The sequence below is a fragment of the Schistocerca piceifrons genome, chromosome 2 (assembly GCF_021461385.2).
Source record: "Schistocerca piceifrons isolate TAMUIC-IGC-003096 chromosome 2, iqSchPice1.1, whole genome shotgun sequence".
NCBI lineage: Eukaryota > Metazoa > Arthropoda > Insecta > Orthoptera > Acrididae > Schistocerca > Schistocerca piceifrons.
The window spans coordinates 797,895,918-797,911,250 of NC_060139.1; the positions used below are offsets into that span (position 1 = coordinate 797,895,918).

Here is a 15,333-nt window from a genome sequence, read left to right on the forward strand (position 1 = left end):
ATCTCCAGTTCCGCACCCTGTTGCCATTAGTAGCCAATATTGGGATCCCATGGAAGACAATATATGGGGCGTCGAATCCCTTTAACATCATTGGCCTCTTACAACCTCGCACTCGAAGGGTTTCTTGTTAGTCTCAGACAGGACAGAGGGATGTTAGTGTCTGACATGAACTGGATGTTATGGTTTGTGTGTTGCAGTATATGAGTATTCACGTACATTGCACTAGTTGAAATGATAGCGGTGTTCCAGAAACAATCACCATAGTGACGCAGAAAACAAACCACAATACATCAGTTTTAGTGACCATTGGGAAGATTCCATTATCACTTTAATATTTTCTTCTGCGGTTTATTCCATGAAAGAGATCAGATATCTGAAAGCGAAAAATAATTTACGTTTTACAACGAAGGACATAAATCTATGAAACCATTTTCGTCAAACAACACTTTTAACAATGGAAATGTTGGCTTTGTTTAAGGGGAGAAATACAGTTTTTACCGTTATTTGGAACTTGCACTTAGGAAGAGAAAAGCATAATGTATAAAGTAAAATGGCTGTATTAACTGCCTTCTAAATGACATTTGATGGGTTTGTATTTATATGTTTTCTCTAGAAAATAAATGTTGGTGTTTTAAAACGTTTTTAGACTTCTCTTCTAGTGTTTCATTTCTCATTGGGCTATCGCAAAACTTTTTGAAGAACATAGATTATGAATATTTCTTTGGCCATTAATAAACAAGTATAAATGCTGTTTCTTAATTGTGATGCTGTATTCCGACTTTTTGCGTCACTTGTTGTATCCCATGACCTCACTTTCACAGTCTGGTATTGAGGTAAGCGAAGTGACATTGTTTGACACAGACTTTGCGTTATGTTCTGTCCCGTTCCCTTCAACTGACGTCCAGTACGAATCGAGCATAATTCTTACAAAAAGTATCCAGTCAGTATTAATAATGCCGTTAATGGTTCTGAACCGAAGTATTGAGACTGTATCGCTTATTTCTTGGTTGTCAATAAAAAGCACATGCCCCAAGTACTTGTTGCGGCACAGTTTAATGAAGCTCCAATGGCCCATAAAAAGCAAGGTGCCTCGAGTTATCGTCGTTTAGGAGAACAGATACCGATTTGAGTTCAGACTTGGGCTGCTTAAGGTAATATATTGCAGGTGTCGATAGCAATATTCTTGAAAATAAATCCGAACTTTAGTTGAAATCGTGATTTTATTTGCCAGACGTTCGTCCCAAAATTTGACACATTAACATCATTTACTGTCACATGCTTCTACAATTACATTACAATTACATAATCGGATTAAATATGGTGGTTCGCCAACGTATATTCAATACTATATCTCGCCAGAAACCAGCAAAAAGGGATTACAAAAGCTCTCGTAAAATAATCTAAAGAACTTGGCAGTCACAGATTTCCCAGTCAGCTATTTGACCAGTAACCAAGGCACTACAGATCGACACATAGATCGATCTGAAGCAATTGATCCAATTACATTACAATGGTAATCGTTGAATGGCTGTTCATGTTTCATTTCGGCTACGATGCACACGAAATGTTGCCTGATGTTGACTGAGGCGAAAGTTTCTTATTTGTGTGGTGTCATCGAAAATCCTGCGTGTTTTTATGTTTTTTGACTGTTTTCTCAAGGGTTGAGATCGAAATATTAAGGTGTATGTCTCATCCTGTATATTATTGTGCAAAATATGATCTCTTCAAAAACCGTCAACAGTGTGATAAATGGCTTTCAATGGCGCTGCCACTGCAAGGAACAAAAATCTCGTTTTCAACATAAGCATGGTAGGGTACGATTGAACAGGTAAATGCGAATTAGAATGGGAGAAAGTGATTGTGATTTTAGGTGAGTTTGAATTTTATGCGTTTTTAACTGCAAGCACATTCAGATTATTTTAACAAGGACGCTAATAGATAATAATTGAGCATCTCTCTCTCTCTCTCTCTCTCTCTCTCTCTCTCTCTCTCTCTCTCTCTCACACACACACACACACACACACACACACACACACAATATCGGTCACAATAAAAATTCAAGTACTTGCTTCAAATTATGGCAATGGCCATGAAAGAGTAACCAGTAAAACCTTTGCAGAAAAATGCGTAAAGCCTAATCATTTATCTGGAATATCCATGACAATAAATCCCTTTCCACGAAAGCCATACTACGTTTCTACCAGACAGTAGTTTTCCAAAAAGCATTCTAAGCAGTTGAGCATTATCATTTTTTGGAATGACGGATACTGAGAAAAATATTCGGACCGAATCTGAGTCGGTATCAGAATGTGCAAAAGCTAACAAGCATTGTATTTCCTGACGGAACGGTACACTTCCATTGCTTGGAGAAGACTTCTATAACTCTATGGGCATACAGGACTAATGGATGACTCAAGATTAACGAAGGAAACCTACATCATAAACGGGACACGAACTACCAGAGTAGGATAGTTAACCGATACAGAAAAGGGTCTCACAGAGTATTCACTCCCTGGCAACTGCATGGACTAGAAATAGAACATAGACTTACAACTAGCTGAAGGATGTATGAAACACAAAAACGGGTGGACACAAGAAAGATATGGGACTCATAGTGAGTGGATGTAGAAATATTGAGAAAAAAGAATAACAAGGAAGACTAAAACTAACTAAAGGTTCTATATGCTCTTAACAGGGACAAACAAAATAACAATAAACTTAAATAAAATAAATGACCATGATACGATGGTGACATTCTCCAAACTGAACGTTGGGAGAAAGTAAAATGTGAGTGTTTCTGGAAGTGCGTCGTATTGGCGTTTCGATAAAGTAGGGACCAGTCGGCTAGTGTGATTTTTAAAAGGAGCGGACAGGGTGAATGTCATGGAGGATGGCCGTGTAAAAACACACTGTGCCTTGTGAGGGAGGAAAGAGGTAGTTGTATGGATGGAATGGTTTGTCGATGGGGAGTGTTAGTTAAAGTTTTGTGGGAGGGGGTTTTGCGTTACACCTGTGGGAATAGGTCAGGTGCTCAAAATGGTTCAAAATGGCTTTGAGCACTATGGTACTTAGCATCTGAGGTCATCAGTCCCCTAGAAGTTAGAACTACTTAAACCTACCTAACCTAAGGACATCACGAACATCCATGCCCGAGACAGAATTCGAACCTGCGACCGTAGCGGTCGCACGGTTCCAGACAGAAGCGCCTAGAGCCGCTCGGCCACTGCGGCCGGCTAGGTCAGGTGGAATAAATTAGGTTGCAGGTTGAACGTGATTGGATATGGTGTGAGATAAAATAGATTTTTATTTTCTTGGTACTTTTTCATTTCCCTGCTAACAGCTGGGAAATCTAATCATAAAGCAGATCTGATATTTCGTACGCTAGTATTTTGGTCACTAGCCGACAGTGCGAAACTGCAGCTAAACCCTTCCGGAAGTCAAGGAACGCGGTACAAACTTGTGCGCTGGCATCTACAGCCTTGCCAGCGAACGGATCAGCTAGGTTTCGAACGATCGATGTTTGTGGAAGTCACGTTGTACAGAGGATATCGCGGTCTGCGGAGACGTCAGAATACCCCACTTTAAAATATGTTTCAAAATTCTACAAAAGATTGACTTCAGCAATGTAGTTCTTTACCGATAATGGACAAAAAGGGTAATAGCCTCCATTAAACGGCAATTGTGACATACATGAATAAACGTAACAGTTTACTTGCTGCGTCAGATTCGGACAGAAACCAAAGCTTTCGATGATAGCCCTCATCATCGGAGGCTAAGTCTAACTGTCTTCAAACTGGTGCGGCTCCCAGCTTTTCTTATTCAGAAGAGCCAGGACTGTTTTAGAAAAGGAGCCCTCGGCTCCGAGATTAGCCGTCTGTCGACGGTTTTCAGAAGAAACGATTATTTTTTCCGTGATATTAGGTCAACGCTCTCTATGAAATCGAGACTCAAGACGCGATGCTATTCAACCAAGTGAAGAGGACCAGTATATAGCGTGGTTTCCATTCTGCAGTGCAGCAATTTGTCACATAGATAGTGTTCTAAACAGGCGAGGAATGAGACCACCCTCCCAGCTATCTGGAAAAATTAAGCTAATGTTGCTATCCGTTTAAGATAATCTCGGCTTGAGAGTACCAGGGATGTATGATGTTCCTTGCAAGACTGGAGAAAGTCATGCAGGCCAGTCTATAGGTACTGTTGCCGAAAGCTATGTTGAGGATCAGCGTCACCTCAAATACAGGAATTTCGAGCGATCAGCGTTGACCTAGAATACAGCTTTTTAAATATACACAAGAATTTGTCTGAACAAGAGAGCATTCTCAGGCATCGAACTAATGGGTCTCTGTGATCAGAATAGCAGCTGGAATTAGGATATGCACTCAGCAATGCATGGAAGCATTTGATAAAGAGTACAGAGGAAAGCTTCTCATAGTTTGCCGCCTAACGTAAGTGGTGGCACTGCAAGTGATGGTGGAAAAAAATGGTTCAAATGGCTCTGAGCACTATGGGACTTAACTTCTGAGGTCATCAGTACCCTAGAACTTAGAACTACTTAAACCTAAGTAACCTAAGGACATCAAACACATCCATGCCCGAGGCAGGATTCGAACCTGCGACAGTAGCGATCGCGCGGTTCAGGACTGTAGCTCCTAGAACCGCTCGGCCACCGCGGCCGGCGTGATGGTGGAGAGCAAGTGCAAACATAATCCATGGACGCATAGGGCGCCATCTCCCTGACGTTGTCCAACCAGTCAGATGGGTTGACAGAGAAGCATTGAGGTGGAGTTACATAAGATTCCATGATGCCAACTGCAGTCATAAAAATAAACTTTTATTTAGCGATCTTGCCTCTTTGATGTTTTTGCATCTATGTTTCGTATTAGTCTAGATCACCCCCGTACTTGAATAATGTCAAGCATATACAATAATGAATTGGACGTTCACGTTCAGAAAATGTCGCCATACAAATGTCGGCCTTTGAGGTGCAACTCACCGTCGATGTTCTCGTCGTCGTCGTCGTCGTCATCGTCATCGTCGTCGCTGAAGTCGTCGTTGGCGGAGCCGCCGCTGGTGATGGAGCTGGCCCTGCCCGAGGAGGGCTGCTTGCCCGAGCCGGGCCCTATGGTGGCCGCCCCCGCCAACCCCACCGCCCCCGCTCCCGCCGCCCCCGGCGCCGCGCGCACGGGCGTGTGGGAGCTGCTGCCGTGGCGCGGGGGCGGCGCCTGCGCAGACGGCGCCACGGGGATGTCGGCCGTCAGCTTCTTGTTCTTGACGAGGATGCGATAGCGCAGCTGCGCCGGCGACGGCAGCTGGCACTCGTCCGTGAAGTCCGGCTCGAATAGGAACTTGGTCACCAGCTTGTCGCCGAACACGCTCTGCAACCGACAACACGTCTGTAGATGGCGGTTTAAGCTCAAACACTGAAAAGAAAAATACCGAGGGGAAATAGCTATTTTACTGATTAGTAGTAGCAGAACCAGCTGCAGTAGTAGTAGTTACTTGAAAATCACCAATGACTGCCCTCAGGGATCAGTATGCGGACCTGTATTCTGTGACTTCATGATAGAATCCCTCCAGGAATCATTAAATGGAAGGAATGCAATTAACGAAACAGCGGCCAACGCTGATGACATCCTCCCTGTGCTACCTGCAGACTACAGAGCAAAGCTGAAGGAGAGAGTGAACGATGCACTCGAACATATGAAGCAGTGGCGTGCAGGCAGCGGATTAAAAGCCCGCACTAAATATAGTAGGAGCCTGATAATCCGTGATTCTCGGGGATATGTCAATGGCGGACTGTCATATATACCGGATTATCAAGGTCTTTGTAAAGTCTTCGTTAATAAAATGGATTTAAGTAAAACCTATTGCTTTAACGTCCAAAAACAAGTAACAGTTACTAATTAAAGCCAATAGGGGTAATACAATACAAAAAATTAAAAGCATGTGTTACGTTTCTGTAAAAACAAAACTGAATTAAAAGTCGAATGCTGTTTTGCTGTATTAAATCAGTTTAAAGCTGAAAGTTTTGGAGACGTTCAATGTACATAAATTATGTTTAGTGTGCCATTTACGAAATAAAATAAGCACCAATGAACCGGAAAGACCAAGAACAAGAAAATTAATGTTAACTGTTTATAAAAATTTGGTGCAGTTTAATTAGAATCATTGTCTTTAAGAATACGATTGAGTCCTTTAGAACATCGGAGAAATGCTAACTTGGTTCTCGGACTGAGCTATTTTTTTGACAAAAATTATTTTGTATCATGTGCAACCTCATAACTTCAGAAGCGATGTATTGTTGGTTACTCTCTGCGAATTTCAGAAAAGTGTTTTTGGCTTCTGACGTCAGCATAACAGATGTCAGTTGTATGCGTTTCATCTTTGTCAATCTGTTTCTGGTCCCTCCTGTGGGTTAAAACCACGTTGCGATATCACGTCGTCAGGTAGCTCTTCTTCGATAGCTGAATTTCTGGCAATGTCGATCCATTCGTCAACTTCTTCTGGTGAAAACGCACTCAGTCCATTAGTGGATTTCAGACCGATCAGTTGACGACTCATCATCATTTACATTGCTTTTCATGTCGGCTTCTTCGACCAGTTTATCTCGGCGAGAATATAATCGCTCAGTGAGGCAGACAATTATTACTGACGAGGCGTTGCGCCATGTTTCTCGAAGGCGTCCAACTGTACTGACAACCACGGCAGACTAAAAATCCGGGAACATTTCTGACGTATAGCGGATTAACGCCTCTGTCGGATATCGAGTGCAGGATTATCGCGGTCTTACTGTAGTTTTCCAAAACAAAAACACTCAAAATATTCCCGATGTCCTGGTGTAAATTAAAATAATAACAACAACATATTTAGCACGATATTGCAGTACCTGTGTTGTTCAGAAATACAATGCAATGTTGCTTCGGACATGCGCGCATGCAAGCGTATCATACAGGGTGTCTCACGAAAGACGCCCGGAAAGAGACCGCAGGTCGTGTGGCATCCACCGGCCGCCGCGGTGCCCGACTCTCGGACACTAATCTGCCGGTAGTTGGCTGCGCGCACGCCTCCCCTGAGTTAAGGGGACCACATCCTGCCTATCTAACCCATTTTAATTCAGGCAAGTATTTAACCCATTTCTGAAAAAAACTATTTGATGCAGGACCTTAATATTTTTACTGTATGTTACATGATGCTAATAGAGTCCACTGTACTATAATCGCCGGCTGCGGTGGCCGTGCGGTTCTAGGCGCTGCAGTCCGGGACCGTGGGACTGCTACGGTCGCAGGTTCGAATCCTGCCTCGGGCATGGATGTGTGTGATGTCCTTAGGTTAGGTTAGGTTTAAGTAGTTCTAGGTTCTAGGGGACTGATGACCTGAGATGTTAAGTCCCATAGTGCTCAGCACCAATTTTTGTACTAAAATCTACATTATCCATTTTATAGTTTTTAAGAAATACTTTTTTAAATTTATTAAGAAAAAATATTAAGTTTTTTCTGCAGAAAATTTTTTTTTGTGGACTTCCTACTGGGGGAATATTAATGAATGTAGCACCAGAGATGACTTTTTATGTTATGCAGAGTCTCTGAAAATTTCATCATTTATCTATGATGGTTTCTGATATAATGGGCATATGTACTGAAAATTTTCGTTTGTGGGAAATTGACTCTAAAGACAAACTTTTGAAATTTTTTTCTTACCGTTAATTAAAACTGTCCTGCTGCATATTATGGCCCTTCTTTGGCCTCTAGCAGGTCTTTCAGCTTCTTTTTCACCTTCCTGGATGTTTGTCTTGCTTTCTCGGCCATATTAGATGCAGACCTGTCTGCATCGGCTATCTTCATTTTATCGCAATGTTGCATCCCAGTGATCATATTTTCACCAGGATTAATTCCCAGCTTTTTCAGTACCCAACACTTTCCAATATTGCCACAATTGAATGTAATAACAGCATCATGAACTCCTAGTTTCATTGTATGCATGCCTACAAATAGCCGGCCGGTGTGGCCGTGCGGTTCTAGGCGCTACAGTCTGGAACCGCGTGACCGCTACGGTCGCAGGTTCGAATCCTACCTCGGGCATGGATGTGTGTGATGTCTTTAGGTTAGTTAGGTTTAAGTAGTTCTAAGTCCTAGGGGACTGATGACCACAGATGTTAAGTCCCATAGTGCTCAGAGCCATTTGAACAATTTTGCCTACAAATACACTTTTAGAAAGGCGGTTCCAAATTATGCTGTTGAAACATTCATTTGGGTTCTGTGTCTGCCCATGCAGTCATTTCCTTAGATGGTCAGGATGAGCCAAGTCTCTGAAAATAGGTTTAATTGCTGTTATAACAGCAGCAGGAAGAGAATGCTAGCGAGAATAAGATTCTCCAGTTGCCTGAGCCCTATTGTATTCGCACCACGAATTTTCTTCTGATGGACACAATCCATGACATGGCTTATCATCAGTAGAGGACTTACGGAAGAATATGGCCCAAACATCTCTCTTCATTGCCTCCAGATTTTCTTTATTTCTCCTAATTGCCTACCCTTAGTATACCTGTAAGTTTTCTATTTCAGTTTTAGTTAACCGACCCTGTCCGGTCAGCAATTTTCCATCCTCTAATTTTTTTCCTCTCATATCAACAGTTAGTTTTCTCAGCCTTGTTCCCAAACGTTTTTGAACATGGCCTACACATTCTATTTTGTTAATAATGGCATCTACATATGGCTTACAGTTCACAGGGGATGGGTTGACAGTCGGTGACTGAAAAGTGGGCGTGGTACGTATGCTCGTAAAAAAATTTTTTTCAGAAAAATCCTTTTCAGAGTACTTAAATAAAACCTTAATCTATTGAAATATGATGGAAACCGAAAATCGATTTTTTTCCACCTGAACCACGGTGTGGTCCCCTTAAGCATAAACAGCGTTGCCATCTGATTAATTTAAGCTTATCTGTATTTACAGTAGGTGCTCAAAATGATGTCCCTCTGTGGTAAGTGCAGCTTGACATCTGATCAACACATTAGCAAACACTCGACGAATCTCAGCTGCCGAAAATTGGGAAATCACTAGCCGAACCCTGTCTTCCAACTCTTCGAGCGTATGGGGATTGTTTGCACACACTTTGTCTTTTAACATTCCCCAAAGATAAAAATCACGCGGATTTAGATCTGGAGAACGAAGAAGCCAGTCAACTATCCTATCATAAAAAACACTTCTTATTGCCGTCATAGAAGCATTGGTGATGTCTGGTCTTTCATTGTCCTGCGTGAAATAAGTACATCTTTTCGTTAGGTGTTAGTTCTCAAAAAGAAGGATTCAGTATATTGCTCACATACCAGTCAGAACGTATTGTTTCGTGGAACAAGATTGGTTCAATAATTCGTCTTACACTAACTGCAATCCACACTCATGTTTTCACATCATGCAGTAATTCATGAGGATTTTCGAAGCTCCAACGTCGATTGTTCTGAGAATTTACGTACCCTGCAAATGCAGCTGTTCTTCATCAGACAAAAAAGCATCTCAGGATTAACTTCACCATCGTGCAATAACGACGTCGAGCAACAGTATCTGAGTTCCTCAGTTGATGCACGACCGTTATTTTGTATGGTTTCAATTTCAATTTGCGGGCAGCTCTGTGAGCAGATGCTCTTGACACACCAGTCTGAGTACGAAACGGCGTAGAGATTTTCTCTGACTTCTTTCAAAGGCCTCCCCTATCTCGTCTAATTTATTTTCGGTTAAAGCACGATGTTCCCTAGCCCTTAGTTTGTGTAACAAAGATCCCTTCTCTTGAAATTTCTTCACTAATCTACGTATCGTCGAGTCATTGGGAACATGCACATCGGAAAATTTTCTTATGAATTCAAGCCATCATTCCACCTGAGATGCTGTTTTTGTATAGTTCAACACAAAAACCACTCGTTGAATCTTCGTGTGCACCGTACCAGATGGAATCTCAGTCTTACAGTGTTTCTCCCTGAGGACCGGGGCAAGCGACATACGTATATGAAGATGGTATCTGTTCTTTCGGACAATGTCCGATATACTCGTATAGTTAAGGCTGGGTTCGAGTCCCAGTCGGGGCACACATTTTCAACTGTCCCCGTTGATGTATATCAACGCCTCTCGACAGCTTAGGGTCTTGATTTCACTACCATTTCAAGCGACATACGGGCTGGGAAAGCCCCAGACTCTGCACACTTGCAGTAATGACGCCTAGCAAGAATATTTGAAGTGATTAAACTTGACAAAAAAACTCAAGAGAAAACACCAGTACACTCGGTCGCACATAGTAGAGGGCACGCGCAAAGTATTGGTGTCCGAGAACTACGCTTAGCGACAACTTGCAGACGCAACGGCAACAACCGGCAAACGCACTGCGCGACCCGCGAATCCCTCTCGGGCGTCTTTCGTGACACACTGTACTCGTATTTATCCGGCGATAATGAGCAAGCGACTTTCAATTAAAATGTCACCCCTTTACTGGAATATACGTAAGGAACGTAGGAGTCCAGGTTGTAGACACATATAGAAGTTTGGGTCTGGCCGCGAGTCAATTTCGGGTAGCCCAATGGTAAGGCGAACGCTCATCATAAGCGGGAAATACGGTTTCGAGTCCCGGTCCCGCACATATTTTCACTGTCTTCATTCCATTATACAGCTGACGGTTGTTCATGTACATATTTAGCAGGCTGATAATAATCCAAAACATCTCAGGATAAGACAACTATAGGAAAGGTAAGCGTCAAAAGTTCTATATGCCATTGTTTAACTGTAATACATAATTTGGAGGTTAAATTCAAAGCAAATATTGAATGCAGGCGTTGCCCTAACATCCGAGTGTTGCAGATGACGAGCTGTATTAATACAGACTTGTAGCTGATTATCTTGCTAGTCACAGGGAACCAATATGTAAAAATTGGTGAGCACGTATGCAATCTAAACAAAAACAAAAACCTGGTACAACATGCTCCTAACGTACATAAAAATGGTATGAATATATTTCAGAAACAATAGAGGAAAAAATGCAGCCAAGATGAGACAAATCTGGTGAAAGATTCCTCGGGGTTAAACAAAACAAGAAGTTTGGTTTCGTGAGAAGACTGACCGTTTTTACGTTATTGTTTTCTGCAGATACGGGAACAGGACTTAATGTTTCGTTATGATAGCAGATCAGAAACTGACAAATTCAGTGCTGTAACTCCTTTGTCTATCTGACTAGAAGATAAAGGGCAAAAATATATTGAACACGGGAAGTTATTTTCTGTTGTTGCAGCCATCCGAATGGAGCGCTCCTTGAAAATAACTCCACTCTCCAGCCGCTGTCCAGAGTGGCGTAAAAGCCATCATGTATCGGGTACAGCGGTGCAGCTGGTTTCTGCAGCAAATGGCGTTAACTTCCTGGCAGTTTGCGATTCAAACGATCGCAATACAAGCACATAAATCTCCGTCTTCAATGGATTTTTAGTCTTTCATTTCTAGTCAGATCTCCAGATGAGGTATAAACTCAGATTTGTGTAATAATGATCTGCCATTTTGAAGCAAAAATCACGAACGTTTCATTAAAAGAATATATTGACCGTTGAATTTTTTGGAATACATAAATCAAGTGATCTTTAATACAGTAAGTCTTTTGGAAGACGCAACCTTCATTTTCTTGTAATTTTAATAGCTATGTGCATGCAACGTTTACAGTTGCAATAAACTGAATCTAGTTTGTCGTAAGGCAATAAGTCAAAGTCATATTACACGGTACAGTCACGTTAATGTGACCACCGTCTACGTTCGATGTCAAGCTGCAATAACAACTCACAGAAGGTAGGTGGCAGCACTAGCAGTGAAGGGTATATAATGCGTCTCGTGTGGATGCGGAAAATAGCGCACTCGTTGTCGTTATGTGGAAACGGAGCGATTTATTGGACGTCCAAATGGGCATGATCATTGGCTTTCGGTCCAAAGGTGGAAGCGTTTCCGAAATGGCTAAGTTTGTAAACTGTACGCGTGCTGACACGGTCCAAGCATACAGTGTATGGCAAAATAGCGCCAACCAAAACCTGCATCGTGGCAACTGTGATGCTCCATGGGCCAGAGATGACATGGGTTAAGACGGCTGCGAAGATGTGTACTACCAAATAGACGCGCAAGTGTTGAACAACTGACCGCCCATGTGAACCAAGGTGCTACCAACAGTGTCTCTTCAGCGACTGTTTTAGTGAACGTTGCTGCGTGCGGGTCTCCGCAGCGGGCACCTGGTTCATGCACCCATGCTGGCTGCTGTTCATCGGCTACAAAGATTTGAATTTGCTCGCCAGTACCGTAGCTGGATGTCCTCTGAGTGGCGACAGGTGGACTTTGCAGAGGAATCACGTTTTATGATTCGAACCGTCTGTAAGCATACACCCTGCAACATCCCTCGGAAGGGTACAGGTCGGAGGAGAGAGATTATGAACTGGAGAATGTTATCGTGGCATTCCCCGGGTGATCCCGTCATTTTGGAAAGCACAATAGATCAACACAAGTATGCACCCATCCTCAGGGACCATTCCCACTCCTACGTGCAGCTTGTTTTTCTTCGGCAGGAGGGCATCTACCAGCAGGACAATGCAACGTGTCACATGGCTCGCAGTGTATGCGCGTGGTTCGACGAGCGCCGGGATGATTTTTCCGTATTCTGGAGGACCACTTCGATCGGACTGTTCGCGCGATGGATCCTCAACAGAGAAACCCAGCACTGTTGGCCACTTCACTGGAGTCGGCGTGTCTCCACATCAGTATTGGTACTTTCCAGAACGTCATTGACTCTCTTGCTGCGCCTCTCACGGCGGTCCGCGTGGCGGAAGTTGGTAATTCAGGCTTTTTCAAGTGTCCACATTAATGTGAGTAGACAATGATGAGATTAGAGACAAAGCAGTGCATGACGTTAATGTTGGTATATACACTCATGCTCATAAAATAAGGATAATTGCAGAATGTTGTGCCACACAACGTGGCACTACACAAAACTTCCGCTAATAGCATAGACACAGAGGGAACACACACGACGATCTGTAAGTCCACGGTATTGGTGATAAGTTGAGAAAACCGTCCTGAAACACACGTGCTACAAAACGTCACTGTTTCCTGCGTATGTACCCCGACATCAATATGGGATATGATCACCATGCGCACGTACACAGGTCGCACAACGGGTTGGCATACTCTGGATCAGGTGGTCGAGCAGCTGCTGGGGTATATCCTCCCATTCTTGCACCAGTGCCTGTCGGATCTCCTGAAGTGTCATAGGGGTTTGAAGACGTGCAGCGTTACGTCGAGCGAGAGCATCCCAGACGTGATCGATGGGGTTTAGGTCTGGAGAACAGGCAGGCCACTCCATTCGCCTGATATCTTCTGTTTCGAGGTACTCCTCCACGATGGCAGCTCGGTGGGGCAGTGAGTTATCATGCATCAGGAGGAAGGTGTGACCCACTGCACCCTTGAAAGGCGGACATACTAGTGCAAAATGACGTCCCGATACACCTGACCAGTTACAGTTCCTCTCTCAAAGACATGCAGGGGTGTACGTGCACCAATCATAATCCCACCCCACACTGTCAAACCACGACCTCCATACAGGTCCCTTTCAAGGACATTAAGGGATTGATATCTGGTTCCTGGTTCACGGTAGATGAAAACCCGGCGAGAATCCATTGTTCAGACTATACCTGGACTCGTACGTGAACATAACCTGGGACTACTGTTCCAATGACCATGTACTGTGTTCGTGACACCAGGCTTTACGGGCTCTCCTGTGACCAGGGTTCAGTGGAATGCACCTTGCAGGTGTCTGGGCGAACAAACCATGTCTGTTCAGTCGTCTGAAGACTGTGTGTCTGGAGACAACTGCGGTAAGGTCCCGAGCAAGGCTACCTGCTGTACTCCGTGCCGTTTGCGGGCATTGATGGTGAGATATCGGTCTTTTTGTGGTGTTGTACAATGTGGGCGTCCCGTACTGTAGCGCCTGGACACGTTTCCTGTCTGCTGGAATCGTTGCCATAATCTTGAGATCACACTTCATGGCACACGGAGGGCTCGTGCTACGACCTACTGTGTTTGACCAGCCTCCAGTCGCCCTCGTATTCAACGCCTCATAACGTCATCAATATGTGTTCTTTGAGCCATTTTCAACACACAGTCACCTTTAGCACGTCTGAATACGCCTGCACACTTACTCGCTGCACCGTACTCTAACATGCACCAACACACCTCTGCGTATGTGGACTGCTGCCAGCGCCACCGTGTGACGACCGCAGGTCAAATGCACCGCATGGTCATACCCCGAGGTGATTTAAACCCGCATACCGCCCACCAGAGCTTTGTTTCACCGTGTATCAGCATTATCCTTAATGTATTAGCATGAGTGTACATTTACGCAATTAGTGCAGTGATTTTTTTCCATATTCTTGTTAACACCAGACTACATAGAAGTGTTTGGCCACACAACGATTAAATATATAATGACCCAAAACTTCATGACCACTGCCCGGCGCGACTCTGAATGCCGCCTGTTGACGTCGCAGGCACGCTACGCGATAAGGAAAGCGGAGCAGAGACGAATAGGGAATAGTTCTAACGACGTTACGGGCCGAAAAAGGGGAAATCCACGGATATAAGCGACTTTAAAAAGGGGCAAGTTGTTACGGTCCGATGCCTGGAAACGAACATCTCGAAAATGTCGAAGCAGGTCGGCTGTTCGCCTGCTACTGCCGTAAGTATTTATAGAAAGTCGTTGAAGGACGGTGAAATCACAAGTAGGCGACAAGATGTTGGACGAGCACACCTCTTTACAGGAAATAAAGGTCAGAGGCTCAGCCGTTCTGTAAAGTAGAAAAGGGAGCAATCTGCGGCAGATCTGATGGCCGACTTCAACGCTGGAGCATGGAGACGTGTGTAGTGCCTCAAGAATATCGGGGTAAATTCTAGAAACACTTGGCCTTCCACCGTCTCGAACACCCGATATTTTAGGTAGGAGTGCGGGAGAGGGAGAACGCTTCTACCGATCCACTTGTTTCTAGGTGCAGGTCGGAAGTTTGATATTAGAAGACTGTAAGAAGGGCGAGTCACTGGCGACTGTCTGTGGTGATTGTAAAAAAGACTAATAAACAATTGAATATAGATTTCTATGCACATCCATGTATTGGACTCGCTCGAGACTAGAGACTTTTATCTTACTTCATGTCTCAGCTCTGCATGGGGCAGGACGCATGTGACGTCCATAAATTATTGGATTGTTACTATGATATTGTACTTGTGTTTTGTCGGGTCTGACGTTTAAAGACACCAGTTGGCTTGCCAGAGTTTACTTAC

The 15,333-nt window shown here is 43.8% G+C and overlaps 1 protein-coding gene across 1 annotated transcript in view; it reads right to left on the reverse strand.

Annotated features, from left to right (window-relative positions):
- LOC124775864 (1-phosphatidylinositol 4,5-bisphosphate phosphodiesterase epsilon-1-like) overlaps positions 1-15,333 on the reverse strand; it is a 447,016-nt gene that overhangs the window by 51,140 nt on the left and 380,543 nt on the right. The window contains exon 19 of the mRNA XM_047250697.1: positions 4,994-5,375. Coding sequence (XP_047106653.1) covers positions 4,994-5,375 — 382 coding nt within the window. The remainder of the gene's footprint in view (positions 1-4,993; positions 5,376-15,333) is intronic.